The sequence below is a fragment of the Monopterus albus genome, unplaced genomic scaffold (genome assembly GCF_001952655.1).
Source record: "Monopterus albus unplaced genomic scaffold, M_albus_1.0 scaffold1.1, whole genome shotgun sequence".
Classification (NCBI taxonomy): domain Eukaryota; kingdom Metazoa; phylum Chordata; class Actinopteri; order Synbranchiformes; family Synbranchidae; genus Monopterus; species Monopterus albus.
In genome coordinates, this window is record NW_018127881.1 from 5555400 (window position 1) to 5572173 (window position 16774).

General features: G+C 41.0%; 2 protein-coding genes across 2 annotated transcripts in view; one reads left to right on the top strand and one right to left on the bottom strand.

Annotated features, from left to right (window-relative positions):
- The first annotated feature begins 3652 nt into the window (after positions 1 to 3652).
- Positions 3653 to 10326, top strand: nmur3 (neuromedin U receptor 3). Its single transcript, XM_020612652.1, has 4 exons — positions 3653 to 3719; positions 5517 to 5557; positions 6734 to 7658; positions 9193 to 10326. Exons 1-4 carry the CDS (start codon positions 3653 to 3655, stop codon positions 9621 to 9623), a joined length of 1464 nt encoding a protein of 487 aa, XP_020468308.1. The 3' UTR covers positions 9624 to 10326.
- A 2156-nt stretch (positions 10327 to 12482) lies between these two features.
- lactbl1b (lactamase, beta-like 1b) overlaps positions 12483 to 16774 on the bottom strand; it is a 20616-nt gene continuing 16324 nt past the window's right edge. The window contains exons 4-6 of the mRNA XM_020615642.1: positions 15540 to 15787; positions 14505 to 14610; positions 12483 to 13801 (exon numbers count right to left, since the gene is read on the bottom strand). Of these exons, the coding sequence (XP_020471298.1) occupies positions 12823 to 13801; positions 14505 to 14610; positions 15540 to 15787 (1333 nt within the window). The 3' untranslated portion in view covers positions 12483 to 12822. The remainder of the gene's footprint in view (positions 13802 to 14504; positions 14611 to 15539; positions 15788 to 16774) is intronic.

Sequence of the window (16774 nt, forward strand, 5' to 3'; positions counted from 1 at the left end):
TGTAAACCAGTGGTCAATAGTTTGTAACATTTGTTTTCCATTTTCTTTCATGACACTGAAAAACACCCATTGGTATATAGCTGAGAGTAAACGAAGTGGCTGACAAATACAGATGTTTATTTTTTGTTTCTTTTAAAGTGATATTTGATTCTAATTTTCAGGTAAACAACAATAACGGTGTTTTAGTGCTTTATCAAGGGCTTTCAGTGACTTCTTCTACCTCTTGTCTTGCCATGAACGTGTCAAACATTCAGATTATTACGATTTTTTTAAATGTTCTATTGAACAGTCATCTTAGCTACAGTTGCCTTGTTTTTGTTAGTTCATACTTGTGTTGCAGTTTTGGTATTATGAGTTGTGCTAAAGACAAAGAATGTTAGTCCCTCTCCCTGTATGATTGGCAGCTACAAGCAGCTGACATAAAAAGCAACTGTGGGATGAAAATTCGCCAAATAAGCCAAACAGCCCTGTATAATTAATGCGTATAAGTACTGATGACAGCTTCTTCTCAAATAAAAGGATGAAAACTGTCAGTTGATTTGAGTGGTGTCCTGACATTTAATGGCTATTATCAGTATTATTATGGCCATATAGCTGAGGAGGTGCCTCCTGAATCCCTCAGTATTGACAGCTAGATGACCTCGAGAGATTGCAATAATTATGAGACAAGCAGACAAAGCAAAGTTGTGACATAGAATGAGTCAGGCCTGATTGGGAGGAAGTTGGGGTGGGTGGATGGCTCATCAGCCCTTCCTATAGAAAAGAGGCGTTTGAATCCAACGTGACGTGTTGTGTCATTTTAAACATTTTAAGCCACATCATTTCCTGAAACTACCTACCCAGTTTTTTTTTTTTTTTATAAAAGAGGTAGATGGCACGTTCATGCGGATTCATCCTTTATATTACTTGGAGAGTCTGACCACTAATCATCTCAGTAAAGCACAAATCTCACCTTTATGTGGCTTATACTGGTTTGGTGTCTTCTTCTTCTCATTGTGGTGTGCTCAGTACTGTTCCCAGTGGTCGGAGTGGGGGATACCTACTTCAGCTGGCCCAGTAACCTACTGAGAAACCAACCACCGTTCGACGCGGCCACCAAGCAGAGAAATTTAGGCAAAACCTGCTGAGGGGGTACAAATACCGTACACTGATGTTCTACTGCAAGTGTGACTTCTTTTATTTATAAGTTCCAGCTACTGCAATAATATATTATTTTATTTTATCTCTTAAAAGCCATGCTACTGACGCTGCATTATCTTTTATATACAAAATACCAAAATTTTTGCAAAACACACAGATTTTATATTTGGGGCATTTTGATTTTTAAACATTGTGATAAATATTGTGTTGTGGACTTTTTATTGTGGCAGTACTGTACTGTGAGTTTTTGGTATCTTTGCTTCCCTCGTGAAGTGGCGGCTGTTTGCTAACAAGTCTGCCAGAACAATGTAAGTGGTGACAATACTGTATGTCGGCGTGGTATTCAGAGCTTGGCTCTTGGCCCCAAGTGACCAAAACATTTAGTGAAGTTTTATGACCTTTGTTAAGTTGATATTACACTACAGTGTAGTGTAATGTCCATATTCCCATATTACAAAACCAAGTCACAGTTTAGAGGAACCTGGGGATTGTGGGTCTCTGCAGCCACAGGGCAGGTGTATACTCTAAAAGGTTGGCATTCCAGGATTGTTCTGCTGGTCTCATTACACATGTGATTGGATCAATGAAACAGACACCTGCTCTAACTCTCACGTCACCTCTCCTCTGTGTTCCATTTCAACTTTACTTAGGAAGCACTAAAAAGAAAGAACTGGAGAAATGTGCTCATATTTACTCATATCTGTTAAAAGGTGTGCTGCAGTATTTTGGACCATCTGGAGGCGAGTAATAGAAGACTTGTTAATCCCCAGATACAATGCATTGCAGTAATCCAGCCGGGTGGTGATAAAAGCATGAATAAGTGTCTCAAAGTACTGTCTAGAAAACACTGACTTTACTTTGGCCAGCTGCCTTAGGTAAAAAAAAAAAGATTTTATGACAGCCACAACTTGGCAATCAAATTTTAGGTGTCAGGTTTGCCGTGTAAGGATGACAAACGGTGTTGTGTGGTGGACTCAAGTCAGCCCCCAGGTTTGAAATATTTTTCTTGTTATACTGAGCTAAAAAGCCTAAATCAATGGAGGGAGACCCAGCAGTATCACCGAACACCATCACCACCATCTTCTCTTCATTCAGCTTCAAAAAATTAAGTGCAAGCCAAGATTTAATGTCCTCAAAACAGTTAAGCAGTGGCCTAAAACAAGAATTTGTCTTTTTAACCAATAAATAAACCTGGTTATCATCTGCGAAGCAATGAAAGGAGATGCCATTCCCCTCTGCCGTTTGCTATGGTCCATTTCGTCAAAATAAAGTCATTACCTTCCCTGTAGGCTCCTCTCTTTCTACATTGTTTGTTGCAGTCCCTGTATTCTATTTTAACTAGCCTCTTCTCTTGCATTTTTCATAAGAACTGTTCTTCAGACTCTTGGGTACTATTCAATTGAAACTATAGTTTGTTTTAGAAAAGCAGGTTAAAACCTGTTATTTCAGCACACAGACTGGGTCCATGCATGTAGGCAGCTAAGAACTGAGGTGATCTGATCGCTAACACTGTCGACCTCCTGGTAAAATATGAGCAGGATTGTAATTTGATTTGTAGAAGAGCATCTCTGTTAAATGCACTAACTGTACTTGGTGTTTCTTCAAAGTCCCATACACACAGTATTTCCAGGTGGCATTTTATGGATCATCTAACAAATGGCAGAAATTCAGGCTGCACAAATGTTCCTCTCTATTATGTAGGTTCCCAGAACTCCTAATTGCCATTTATTTATTGAAAGGAAAAATAAACTATTTAAAGCTGTATTAAGTTTTTACCAAGCTTAATGTCTTCTAACAATGATTTAAGCACTTAATAAAAGCTGCATGCAGTGGTATTGACTTAAAAGAGGCATAATAGAGAATTTTTACAGTGTTTACTTTATAGGACTGTATAAGAAAGGCTTTATTCATCACACAAACTGGGAAAACCTACCTACTAAGAAGAATCAGAACTGGAGAGAATGGATTTATTTGTCATCCACTCATCACAGTTTAATGTTGCAGAATAATTAAAAACACCGAAATGCAGCAATTAGGCTTAAATTTAAAATGGACACCAAAAATGTTGACAGAGCAGATTAGTGCCCACTCTGTTTAATGGGGCGATGGTGGTCAAGTTTTATTCCAAACTACGAACACAACAGTCCAATGTATTATGCATGGATGGATTGTGCAAGTAATCTTTGCTATCAAAAAAGAACAAAAGACCCCCAAAGCTGTATCAGCCGGGGGCTCAGCGTCATTGAATCAAATGTGTGCCATATCATATGACTGTGGGTTTGTGGAGGGTCATAGACAGACAGGTGATAAATTCAAGGGAAAAAGCTGCAGGTCACAAATACAGATACATCTACATGATGGTTCATATGTTCTGGACACTCATGGCAGCAGTTTATGTTGTTTTTTAATTTAGCTTGTCACCAAACTTTATTTGATACAAGAAACATACTCCCTTCTCTGAAGAGTACAAGAAGTACAAGAAGAGCAGAAATGGAAGTACGTTAAGAGTCAAATGGAAGAAGCATTCACATCAGTTCGACCTCCTCTCAGGACTGTGTGGGAGCGCCTTCACTCCTATGGTAATGTTACACACCTGCTTGGGAAGACAGTTTACATCATCATTACTACTATAGACTCATTATTCAGAGTATTTGAAAACACCTGTTAGTCCCCAGTGTGCAGTGATACAATATTTCATACAGTACAGTTATATTGTGTTATCATTACTGATTATTCACAAACATTGATGTCTCACATGGTTGGAGCTGATCTAATCTGAACTCTTTAAATGTATTATTATTAATTTATTCTATAACAATGTATTGCTTTTTATATAATCACTGCATATTGTCTCGCAGTTTCCTCTCAACAGGTTCCTGTGAAGGCCACATCCTTAAGGTGTCCAGTCCCACCACTAGGCCTGAGGCCACTGTGAAACCTGCCAGGGGCACTGACAAGGTTACTTTGACCAGATTCCTGAAAACTGCAAACTGACAAATATCTAAAGCCACCAGTTTTCTACTCAAACAAGGGTGACAGAGGTGCTGTTTCTATGGTAGAGGTGGAGTGCGGTGTCTCAGTTTGTTCCAGCAGTTACCAACAGAGATCTTAATGATCCACTACACAGAGCCCTGAGCTCTAAAATCAAAAACAAAAAGGAACAGTACACAAAGTCTTAATGAGGGACCAAAAATCAAAAGTCTGATGTATTCAAATGGTAATTCACTGGGGGGTATGCTTCTTGGCAACACCCTGTGGCCCCACCATCAGTGCAGTGAGACTGTAAGTAATGTGAATATTCAGAAGCACAGCACTAATAGTTTTAATATCTACTAAGTATGGGATTTGATGTGCTGTGTCTACTTTAGGGAAACAGCAGTACACCTGGCACTAATGGGCGACTGTTTGACATTTTACATCTCATACATACACACAAACATTTAGCGTTTAAAAATTATTGTCATAACCTTTTTGTGAACACTTGTTTGTTTCTCCATCCTTCATAAATGACTTGAAAGTTTTTCAAGAGAGTGGAGACTAAACAGTTTTTACAGCAACTATGAAAGGTGATAATTTTGATACTGACAATGTAAACAGAGGTGTTTCTGTTTAGTCCACCCTCACTGATTTAACAGAACACCTCTCAGTATAGCACAGTACCAGGGGCGCTCATGTAGCATTGCACCCATTACTTAAACTGGAAACACAAGAAAACAAGCTAATTAAGCAAATTAACAAATGATTACAGTATGCTAAATCTGTTTTGGTGCTCCTATGTGCACCTGGCTATTGTTTGGACAGATCTGAGATGCAATAAACATATCCTTAAAGAGCTGTGAGGTCATTGAAGAGGGTGCCTTTGTCAAATTTTAGCTTCAAAACTTTAATTATTTCAGTTTTGTGATGAGATGTTGTTTGATTATTTAATTAAAATACCACCCAGCACATGAGTAGTACGGTATCAGAATATAAATGTACAAAGAGTGGGAGAAACAGTGGTTCAACACTTCACCCAGGAGCTGTAGCAAGAACGTGCATTTTGGTTCAGGATCAAACGCAGAAACACATGAAAAGCTAAATGAAAACGCACACCCTCTCCATTTCAATCCGTTCAAATCATACAGGCTAAATACACGAGGGACATACATGAGCTCTTGTTCTGTCTTCCCCTTTCTCCCCCCCTCCCTCTGACTCTCCCACTCCTCTTCTTTATCAGTTTAATTTGTCTGAAAGGGACGTGGCAACGGCGCAGATTCCCTCCGCATCTCCCATCTCCTCGGTAGCGACTAAAAGCGCATCCTCTAACTTTTTCTTTCGCTTTTAATTGGATTAATTTGCTTGTTTGTTTCCTTATTTCCAACCATGAACACACGGAGAGCGCGTTATAAGAAGCGGCGTGCAGATCGGCACCGTCAAGGTGAGGATTTATTTCTATTGTAAACAAAAGTTATGTTACAGGCTTCTGGTGTTTTATCAAGTCTGAATATTCTATTTAAATATTCACTGACATCTTTATTTTCTTTTTCACTAGCGCTTATTTGGCACAATTATGTTACATATCAATTGCCCAACATAAAAAGCCATATCTGAAGAACATTGTTTAAAGACACAGAAATGCCAGTAGATCACACACAGCCAGGTCACGACTCCAGTTAGAAATGTTAGACAAACATTATGTTGAACAGTCTTTTAAGGTAATCCCAATAGTGCAGCTCCTTTGATTTATAGGATGACGCATGAGATGTGGCAACACAATCAATAGTCAAAGTCAGTGGCGCATAGCGCTGCGTGCGTAACGCCGATTATACGCAAAAATTACCACCTGATGAAAATGTTCTGAACAACATTGGCATGGCAGTAAAATCAGTATTCTTCACGCCACAGGGGGAATCTACCATCCATGACCAACAGAAAATGTCTCTTGTCAGTGAGAGGCAGTGCTGTTCTGAATTGGGGTTAATTTATTTGTTGCTATAGTTTATGGAGCTGGAGTCTCGCTGTGTGCTGCAGCCTACCTATTGTTTTAGACAAGTGATATATCAAAAGCTGTCTACGGATGAATACATCTGTGGACACCTTCAGAGTGTATTTGGATTATTCTGAAGAATGAATGTCTGCACCAGGTGGTCCAGTGTTATATATGTTAATACTGTATGGTTTTGGCTTCTATACTGCCCAGCGGTGCTTATGTCCCCAAAAATTAAATACTTCTTGCTATTTTAGACCTGTAGGCTGCCAACTGTCTTGTGTCATCTAACTGGTAGCACATAGAGCTGAAATATTAGATGGTTAATGGGTTATTACATGGACAGACAACTATTTTGATAACTGAGGCATTGTTTCAAGGAAAAATGCCAAAACCTCTCTTACTTTAGCTTCTCAAAAATGAAAGTTCTCTGCTTTCCTATGATTTTAAACTGAATACCTGTGGGTTTGGACTGATGTTTTTGATTTTTTTTTATGGACAATCAATAAAATAATCAGCATGTTACAGTGCTTGTCTGGTGATGGTGGGGTGTAATTGTTGACCCCAATAGACATCTCCACTGGGCTTCTGATAGCACTTCTTGTTTCATTTGTTTAATTTTCGCAGGTCCCCACTGTTGAATGGACCCTGGAATCAGCACAAGATGTTCTGACATCGCTTACTGTTCCACCTGCTCTCCTCTATGAAATGGAGCTTTCTCTGCAGGGGTCTTCAAACATATCTAAACTGGTCCTCAATACAAGCATGCCACTAAATGCAACTGGGAATTACACCAGTGACCAATTCACTGAAGTCGACCTCTCTGAAATCCTGGGTCCAAAACGATCTCCCTTCTTCCTCCCAGTGACCAGCGTTTACCTTCTCATCTTTCTCATTGGCTTATCTGGAAACCTGCTCACATGTGCAGTGATAGCGAAGCACAAGAAGATGCGTAACCCCACCAACCTTTACCTGGTAAGCCTGGCTGCATCAGACCTCCTTGTGCTTTTGTTTGGGATGCCATTGGAGATTTACGACCTGTGGCAGAACTACCCGTTTCCCTTCGGTGAGGGAGGCTGCTACTTCAAGATCTTCCTCTTTGAGACAGTCTGCTTCGCCTCCATCCTCAATGTTACAGCTCTGAGCGTGGAGAGGTACATAGCTGTGGTGCACCCTCTCAAAACACGATACCTGTCAACTAACCAGCATGCCAAAAAGGTCATCACCGTCGTGTGGGTGGTGTCGATGATTTGTGCCATCCCCAACACCTCACTGCATGGCATCTTCTACCTGCCTGAGAGAATGGAGGAGTCAGCCATATGCACTGTGCTGCAGCCCATGTGGATCTATAACATGCTCATGCAGGTCACCACTGTGTGCTTCTATTTTGTACCCATGATGGTGATAAGTGTGCTCTACCTGGTAATGGGCCTTCATTTGGGTAGAGAAAGGCAGCAGAGCAGCAGGAACCTGGGGAAGAACTGCAGCAGCAACACTCGAAGGACGATCAGCAAGGAGAACAGGCGCAGGAGACAGGTCATCAAGATGCTCTGTGAGTTGTCTTACTGTGCTCAGGAACCATTAGTACAGTTCATCTACCAGAGTGTAAGCTCCCTCTAGTTTCTGTAGATAATTGGTTTGTTTGTTACAAAGGGATTTATTTTAAATTTGTCATTTGAAAACATTTCCTCACCATATAACAAATTAACAGTTAGTCCATTAGGAGCCAGCTTAAAGGCCCGAGGTTCTCAAGCAGCTTACTTTAATGATTGAATCTCACGTGAACCCTGCATTATCTGCCAAAGTTAGATCATTACTGTACTGTCATGTGAGCAATTATTGTATTATTCATGTTTCAGGGGTGCTCATCTCATTAGTTTGAGGTGAGTTAGGAGTCTGTTGGGAAAAACGCAACAGCAGGTATTATTTTGTGCAAAAATGTGAATTTAACAATATAATAATCCAATGACAGACAAACAGCAGTGTTTCCTAGTTTTACACAATTGATATGTGGGTACAAATTTTCAAATATCTTAAAATATTTATATTTTTGTGATGCAGTCACAAAACACAATGTCATGTAACATAACTGCAGTGAAGAGGTGGAACAACATGATACAGAATATACAGTGAACAAACAGTGTTGAATAGTGTATGATGGTTTTTAAGAAATATTTTAGCTTTATTTAAAGCGAAGCGTGAAAAAAAGGGGGTTTGTAAAGGGGTCAAAGAGCCAAAGCTCACAAACTTTGTTGTTGGGGAAAAAATAAGTTTGAGATGCTTGCCACTGTCACATTTATAAATATCTTGTCAGCATGAGGACTGCCACCAGGTTTCCAACAAAGCTAATGGGCTCATATGTCCACCATTATACTGTAGATGCCAAACAGCTTGTTCCTGATGCACCTCTCTCAGTAGGAACCACATGGGAGCATTGCACATGCATTATTTAGAGAGGAAAGTAAAAGTGCTCCATTACCAAATGATGCCGGGCATCTTCTGCTGCTCACCTGTACAAGTAAGAGTGAGTGAAATAACCATAAATTCATAAAGTTTTTCATTCCTTTGTCTTCAGGTTTATCTTTTATGACAGAAATTTAATGGAACACCCACCTTTTTATCTTGTGCATGACTCAACCTTCCACTTTAGTTCTTTGGCAGTTTTCAGGGCATATCTTTTAGGTTTGTCTTTTCTGGATGGTGGATTGTGGCTGTTGAAGTAAACAAAAAAGTCTAGCTTTCCCTGGCAAGATGAATAATTACAGAATAATGGGACAGTGAATCGATTTTTGAAGATTCTCTTGAAGACATCAAATTAAACAGCCAGTCTGAGTATTACTTTATATAAAGTGAGGTATGTGATTTTAATGGTTTCCAGTCTGGAGATCAAGCCAGTGACAAGATGAAGCTGCTGGGTCGTGAGATGTTTAATGTTGTAGGAAAGAGGAATTTACAGAACAAAATGTAAACTTGCATCAAAATACACACAAACAACAAGGAAACGAAGAGTAAGAAAACATTCTGAATGTGTAACAGATAAACCTCATTTTAAACAGCCTTACTTTCTCTCTGGTCTGATCCTCTAGCGATTGTGGTGGCTGCGTTTGGATTCTGCTGGGCACCCTTCCACACTGAGCGGCTCCTGTGGAGTTCCATCAGCCAGTGGACCGATTTGATGCACAGCATTTATGAGTACGTCCACATCCTGTCAGGCGTCTTCTTCTACCTCAGCTCTGCAGTCAATCCCATCATCTACAGCCTGCTCTCCACTCGGTTCAGGGAGTGTTTCCGAGGAATCATGTGCTCCCAGGTGGAGGACCACAGCTCCGTCAGAGACTCACCACCCTTCCCCAACATTTCACTGGATCCCTCTGTCTCAAGTTGCAGAGCTCAGGCCGAGGGTAAGGATTCTAGTGCTTTTATCCCTTTGTTGTCTCCTACCGTGACACTGAGCGTGGACACTGCGATCCTCACATGTGCTTGTACAGAAACGACCTGCAAGACCTCTGTGTTCTGAGATTTGACTTGAATGTTCATACAAGCAGCTGATGCAGAACCACCAATATGTTTATTCACTTTCTTGAAGACAGTTAGAAAATCATTTCAGCTCTTTTGTCTGAGTGGTAAATATGAGGCTGCTGCCAGGAGAAGCATAGCTTAGCTTAGCACAAACAGCAGAAAGGGGGAAACTGTTGGCTTGGCTCCGTCCAAATGTGATGAAATCTGAAGTACATTTAGAATCAAAAACAGAATCAGCTTTGTTGGCCAGGTATGTTGACCACACAAGGAATTTGATTGTGGTACAGTGGCTCTCGGTGTGCTTTTGTAGGAAACAAGAAAAATAATATTATTGGTAGCAAAATCATCATGAGGTAGCTGGGATGGGTGACAGGTGTACAAAGTGCAGGACTGTGACACCAAAGCTGGGGCTCTCATCCACAGTCCCATAGCCATGGGACTGTCAAAAGATGAATCTGACTTTTGATTTATACTGTAACTGCTCTACGCATTATATGAAGCACTTAATAAGTCAACTTCAAAAATGCTTTTTTGGGTGGATTTTTTTCTTTTACATTTGGACAGAGCAGACTAGTCGTTTCCAGTCTTTGTACCAAGGTAACAATCTGCTGGCTCCAGCTTCACATGTATTGTGAAGACATGAGAGTGGTATCATCTCATCCTTCCATCCATTATCTGTAGCGCTTATTCCTGAATAAGGTCTCAGCGGGGCTGGAACCAATCCCAGCTGACACTTGGCGAGAGGCGGGGTCCACCCTGGACTTGCCGGTCTATCACAGGGCTGACATGTAGACAACCACACACACACACAATCACTCCTATGAGCAATTTAGAGTCACCAGTCAACCTGGGAGGAAGGCGGAGTAACCAGAGAAAACCCCCTCAGACACAGGGGAGAACATGCAAACTCCGCACAGAAAGGCCCCGGATCGACCGAGGCTCGAACCCGGAACCTTCTTGCTGTGAGGCAGCACTGCTTTCTTGACAAGAAAGTGATGAACATCCTTGTTCCTAACATGTCATTAAATTGCTTGTTTGTACACTTTGATTTGCTACAGTGGATGATATTGTTCAACGGTGCCTGCGTATTCCACCCGCTGTCTCACCGCTGGGTGAGCTAAGTGGAAAATCTGATCAGATAAAATGTACTTGATTCTTCATGTTCTTTTTTGAAGAAAAAAAAAAACCTGTGTGTTTCTGGTCATAAAAAAAACAGGATAAAGAACTTTCAGTGTCTCAGTGGAACTTGTAAACAGAGAACATAATGCTTTCCTGTGAGCTTTTCCTAATCTCGTTGCATGGCTGGCCATTATGTACTGCATGTGATTTCTCTGACTGGCATGCTCTTGTTCCGTGTGACTGCAAAGATAAAAAATGATAATGGCTGTTGTTCAATGCCTGACTCAGAAACAGCACAAATAAATGTCTAAGGTGTCCACATATAGTTATCTTTTGACCTTTGTTAATGCCTGGTTACTGTGTTATTTCGGTCATTGAAATATGAATGTATCACAGTGCTGAAAAATGTTATTCATCATCCTGATTGCATTGTGCGATTGCTGCCCAGGCCTCATGTGACATCTGATCCACAATAACAAGCCTCAATAATAGCAGTGAATCAGCACATGGTATCATTTGCATTTTGCTACAGTTTTGTTCCTGGACAATGCTGCATGACCCGAGTGACTTTTTTTCCATTCCCATCATTCATCAGAATGAGCTTTCACCTGTGAGCTGTGACAACACTGAATGGCACGTTTGAGCCTTTTGCAACATTTCTTCCACAGCCAGATAAAGTAGATTTATTTCTTGGCAGCATTGCATTTAGATCCCCTCAGCGCCACTCGCTGTACCTCATTTTTCAAGACTAAACAACGTTTTCAATATCAGCTGCATTTCCAACATATCCCCAGACAGCCAAACACCCTCCTTTGCCTTTTGATGGTTATTTTTGTACACCTGAATCTATCATTTTCCTGCAGCAGTCAGGGCAGTGTATTAATTATATTGGTGTTAGAAGTTGGGACAAATTGAAGTATATTTAATAGCTTCTTACTGGGAAGCCAACGCATTTTACATCTTCGTGACTAAGTACATGATTGTTGACATTAAATGAGCTGGTTGATATCAATGGTGTCATCACTACTGGAATAAAAGTAATGGATACTCACCATGAAATGTCCTGATTTTACTTGCCACACATACGGTGGCACAAATTAAGTCCTTTTGCCTTCTAATAGAAGATATATACTTTCTCTATGTTCACATTACAGTTCTCATCTTTTTCTCTTCATGGTTCACGTTCATGTTTATAAGTGAAATTCTGAACGCTGCTGCACTGCTAACCTGCCACACGTCTTGATTCAACTGAATGTGAGCTTCAACATTAACTTTGTACGATTTGACTGTCGCATATATAATCTCCTCACAAAGTGCTTGGTAATGACATGCTCTCTCCACTTTGGTGTGATCAGAAGCTTCTCCATAAATTTTCAACAAATGTGAAGCATTCTCATCTCTCCACTGACCCCCATCACCGTTGCAGCTCTCCTCCATGTTTGTTTTTACTGGTGTGTGAAACCTGACACTGAACGATAATGACAGATGATGTGCATATGCACAGAGCCGTGAGATGTGAGGAAAACAAACAAACAAACAAACGAAAACAAGAGTTTGGCTCTGAACGATGCCGCATGGTCAGAGATCAAATATGAATCAAGCTTAGGACTACATATGCAAGTGGCACAGATCTGAAAATTTTGGATTTGGTTTGTTCACACATCCATGAAAAAAAAATCAGACCTGAGTCAGGGTAATAAAATATGGGATTTGAGTCACTTCAGCAGGTAGTCCAAACACACTGCAGCTCAGTACAGTGAGAGGGTAATTTAAAAGAAGGTAGGAAGAACACAATGAGCTGTATTATGACAATATGAATGTTCAGGTTAGATGTGTAATGAAGGACCTGTGGACAGTAAAGCTCATCACTCAGAAGAAGAAAGAATTCAGTTTCAGTGCAGGACATTAAAAAGCTGAACACACTGTTCCTCTCTGTGCTCTCTGGAAATTAATCTGACCTCCAGAATGAGCCCCATCTTTTCAATTTGGTCTTTTCATTTTCTTAGCCTCAGTCTGTTTAAAGTCCCTCACCATTCCCAAAGACACCATTTGTCTTTACTCCACAGCATTGCAGCAGTTCAGCTTGAGAAGGCTGGCCTATGGGGTATTCTCACCACGTTATACGTGTTCAGACCTGGTGCGTCAAAACCAGGAGATAACCCCTTCTTGTCAAATGTGTAGAAGTTAAATAATTGCCCATCTTGGGCTTCCAGGGACACTGACGCTGTGCCAACTTGCAAGACACAAGGGTACTCTTTTTCAAACACTACTTTGAACACCCGGTTGACCAGATAGTTGAGCTTAATGGTTCTGTATTTCTCTGGGACCAGCTCTTCAATCTGAGGCCCAAACTGTTGCATGATCAGAACACCATCTGGCCCAACTTTGATCTCATAGAAGGTGATGTTGCTGTAAGTGAAAAAGCCGATGTAAGGATCTGGGTTTGGGGGAGCAAAGAGGACCTTCTTTGCCTCCCTGAAGGCTTTTTCTATGGCTGGGATGATGAGGTTATAGGCGTTGGTGACCACATCCTTACTCTGAGATCGGCTGCCAGTCATGAGCACCACTAGACCGAGCTTCAGTCTGGGCACCAGGGAGAAGGTGGCCGCGTAACCATCCAGATCGCCATCTTTACGCAATATCTCATAACCCATCAGGTCATTCACCTCCCACGGTGTCCCAGTGCGGTTGGCAAAGTAGTCCTTACCACATCTGAAGAGTGGGGTCAGCATAATTTTCAATGAGTCTGGCTCCAGCAGCTTGCGGCGGTAAGCTCCCAGCAGCATCATGGCAAGCTTGGCTAAGTCTGCTGCTGTGGAAAACATCTGACCCGAAGGCCGGTACCAGCCCAGATCATAGAGTGGGGCTGGTTTTCCATTGGAGTACACTCCTACAGCCATCTGAGTCTGGATCCCTGGGGTGATGTCAAAGCCGGTGTCCTCCATCCCCAGCTGGTCCAGGATGTTGTCTGTGATCCAGCGCTGGTAGTTAACGCCAGCCACTTTCTCAGCCATCACATGAGCCAGCAGAGAGAAGGCAAGGTTGCTGTAGTGACATCTGGAAAGAAGCGAGTTAAAGAGATGGACAGTGTCTTAAAAATAAAGTTGGTAAATGCAGAAAGTACAGGACTATTTTTCATTTCAGTTACATATGGACAGGAATCAGACTTTAGGTTGGGGGATGACCGCTCTACCTCCTGAGCCACAGCCACCCCATAAAACAAAACTCGAACTGATTGTGCTTCTGTAATACTCCCTTCTCCGAAATTCAAGGTGGAGTTCAAGCCACTTGGAAGACAAAGCTGCACTTCAGGCTTCCACCGCCCACCTTACTTATACAACCTCCTCAAGGAAAATTAAAGTAATTTCCAAACTTACAGAAGCAGGAAGTATTTCATATCAGTGTGACCTGATGTACTGTAGGTGGTAAGGATCTTCAGTGTTAGACACTTTGGACCATTAGTTATATCGGCTTTATCAGGGCGTCGAGGATCAGAATTCAGTTCTAAAATGTTCTGATCCTAGGTAAAGTTTGGGCAACATTTAGCAGTGCAACACTGTGTCTTCCCTTTAACATTTAAAACATTAGCCTATAAGTTGTTTGAACAGATACTTTCAAACCATACACCTAGTTGTATTAAATCTGCACCAATGAACAACAAAGAATAGGCATTACTGCATTTTTATACAATTTACTGTTGCAGTTTGCACAATAAGAACATGTGTAATAAAATAAAATCAAACTGCAAAATAAATCTTACTTGGTCCCTGGGTCTGCGACGAGGACATCATCTTGGAGCAGATTGACAGCAGACTGCGTTTTTCCTTTCCAAAGCAGATTTGTGGCCCGAAGTCTCCTGGGCAGGCCTGGATCAGCACACAGTTAAAGCGTATAATACAAAACACCTTTGCTTTTTACTTTAGTCAGAGGGTTGTTTGGTTTCATTTGTAACAGCACTTTATTGATGTGCAACAAGTTCAAAATTCTCCCAGTATGATTATGTTCAGCCCTGCTAACCTGGTGACAAACACAAGGAGTTTTAAAGATGTATAATTCTTCCTGCCTCAGTGGTTTCTCTCATCTTTTACTTCATAAAGCAAAATGAAGTGTCACAAATCGAAATGTTTATGCATAACTGGAGCTGTGTGGATATAACTTCTGGAAATCTTAAAAATAATATCAATTCGAACATCTAATATGTTTAACATTTGTACTACACCTGTATTGCATGCCAGCAATCTACCATATACACAAACTAGGAGATATTATCCCAGTTTTTCCCCACAGTAATTCAGTGTATTGATTTATTTATAAAATGTCAAAAAAAAAAAAAAATCGCCCATTGCAATTTCCCAAGGCAAAGGTGATGTCTTCAGGTGACTTTTACCTGACCAACAGTCCCCAACCCAGAGATATTTAACTGAATGTGATGTAAGACATGGAAAAGCAGCACAGTTGTACATTTGAGAAGCTTTAACTGCTACTTTTGCTTATATAATGATTTAAATCATTTATCAAAGTGGGTGCTGATAAAATGATCAAGTGACTAATGAATGGAATAATTGTTAAAATTCTAAAATCAGTTATTAAAATGATAGGATTTTAATTCTCAGAAATCTTGTAACAGTAAATTGCGGCCAGCATAGTTACATTTAACTACAGTAGCATATTAATGAGAAATTATAGTATACAGATATACACATACTGAATCGGATCAAGTCTCAAACCCTTATACCATATCACAGCAACTGAACAAGGACTCGCTGAAGTTACATTTAAAGTTAATCCACTGTACCTGAGAGCTGGCTGGCCATCCTGCGCAGGGTGACCGAGGACGAGCGGATCTGAACTTCCCCGCTATCCAGAAATATCAAACCATCTGTCACATATTTTAGCTGTGAGTCTTGCGTCTTCCCCAGAGGATTTTTAATGGTGAAGTTCTCCACATATTTCTCCAGAGGGTCATCTAGGGAGCCAATCTTGCCATCCTCCCACAGTTTGTACAGCATCAGTGTTGGGAAGATTTTGGAGAGGCTGGCAATTCTGAAACAAACAAACAACAGCGATCCCACTGTTTGTCTATCTGAAAATAGTGCCTGTGTTGGCATCCTGATCCATAGTGTTTGTTTACTGCAAACTCTTCTTGACTGGCCTCCCTGTTGTCTGCATTTTTTGCTTTCCATATATCCCCCCTTTTGCCTTGTGCCCCTTTAAAGGAATAGCTCATTATGAGTAGATATGAAAAAGGATTACTTTATTCACTGGCAACATGCAGAATTTTAAGTTGCTAACTTGATTTCCATATCTGAATTGTGGTATACAATTATTCTCTTTAAAGAATACTTCAGCCTTTTGGCAGATATACTTATTTGCATTCTTACCGAGAGACACATGAGAGGATATACATTATTCTTACCTCTGTTTGGTAAATACAGAGTTAAAGCTAGTTGTTATGGTTGCGACCCCCTCACCAGGAGGGTGAGGGAGAACTGAGGTAGGACTCAATGTGCAAGACCCAGGTGCTAGTGAAAAAAAGGTTGTTTAATGGAAAAAAACACAAACAAGGTAACAGAGTCAACGTATGTAGCATAATCAGCCTGGACAGTACAAAAACAGGGTAGGGCAGAGACGGGTGAGGAGACCAGGATGGACAGGTGAGTAGACAAACTAACCAGGAGGATTGGCGAACAAAAGAGAAATCCACAGCACAGGAACTGTCAGCATGGAAAGCCAAAGGACGTTTTGCTAAACACATGTGAACAATGTATAAAAGAAATCAACAGCACAGTGACTGTCAGCGTCAAAATCTTGTCAGATAACACAAACACATGTATACAGGTAATGCTCCGGCAACGATGGAGCGTGTGCCAGAGGTTTAAATAAGGAGGAAGGTGATTAACAGAATGCGCCTCAGCTGTGTAATTAGTGACGCAAATGAGTCACTAATTACTGAATGTGCCACAGCTGAGGCGCCGAGCCCGCAGGACGAGAGAGCAGGGGAGAGAAAGGCAGAAGAGAGGCAGGGCGGAC

Excerpts from the sequence above, each read along its gene's own strand:
- nmur3 (XM_020612652.1), top strand. The coding sequence starts at position 3,653 with ATGGAAGAAGCATTCACATCAGTTCGACCTCCTCTCAGGACTGTGTGG. Across the intron at positions 3,720-5,516 it reads GGAGCGCCTTCACTCCTATG|AGCGCGTTATAAGAAGCGGC; the intron begins GTAATGTTACAC and ends GAACACACGGAG. Across the intron at positions 7,659-9,192 it reads ACAGGTCATCAAGATGCTCT|CGATTGTGGTGGCTGCGTTT; the intron begins GTGAGTTGTCTT and ends CTGATCCTCTAG.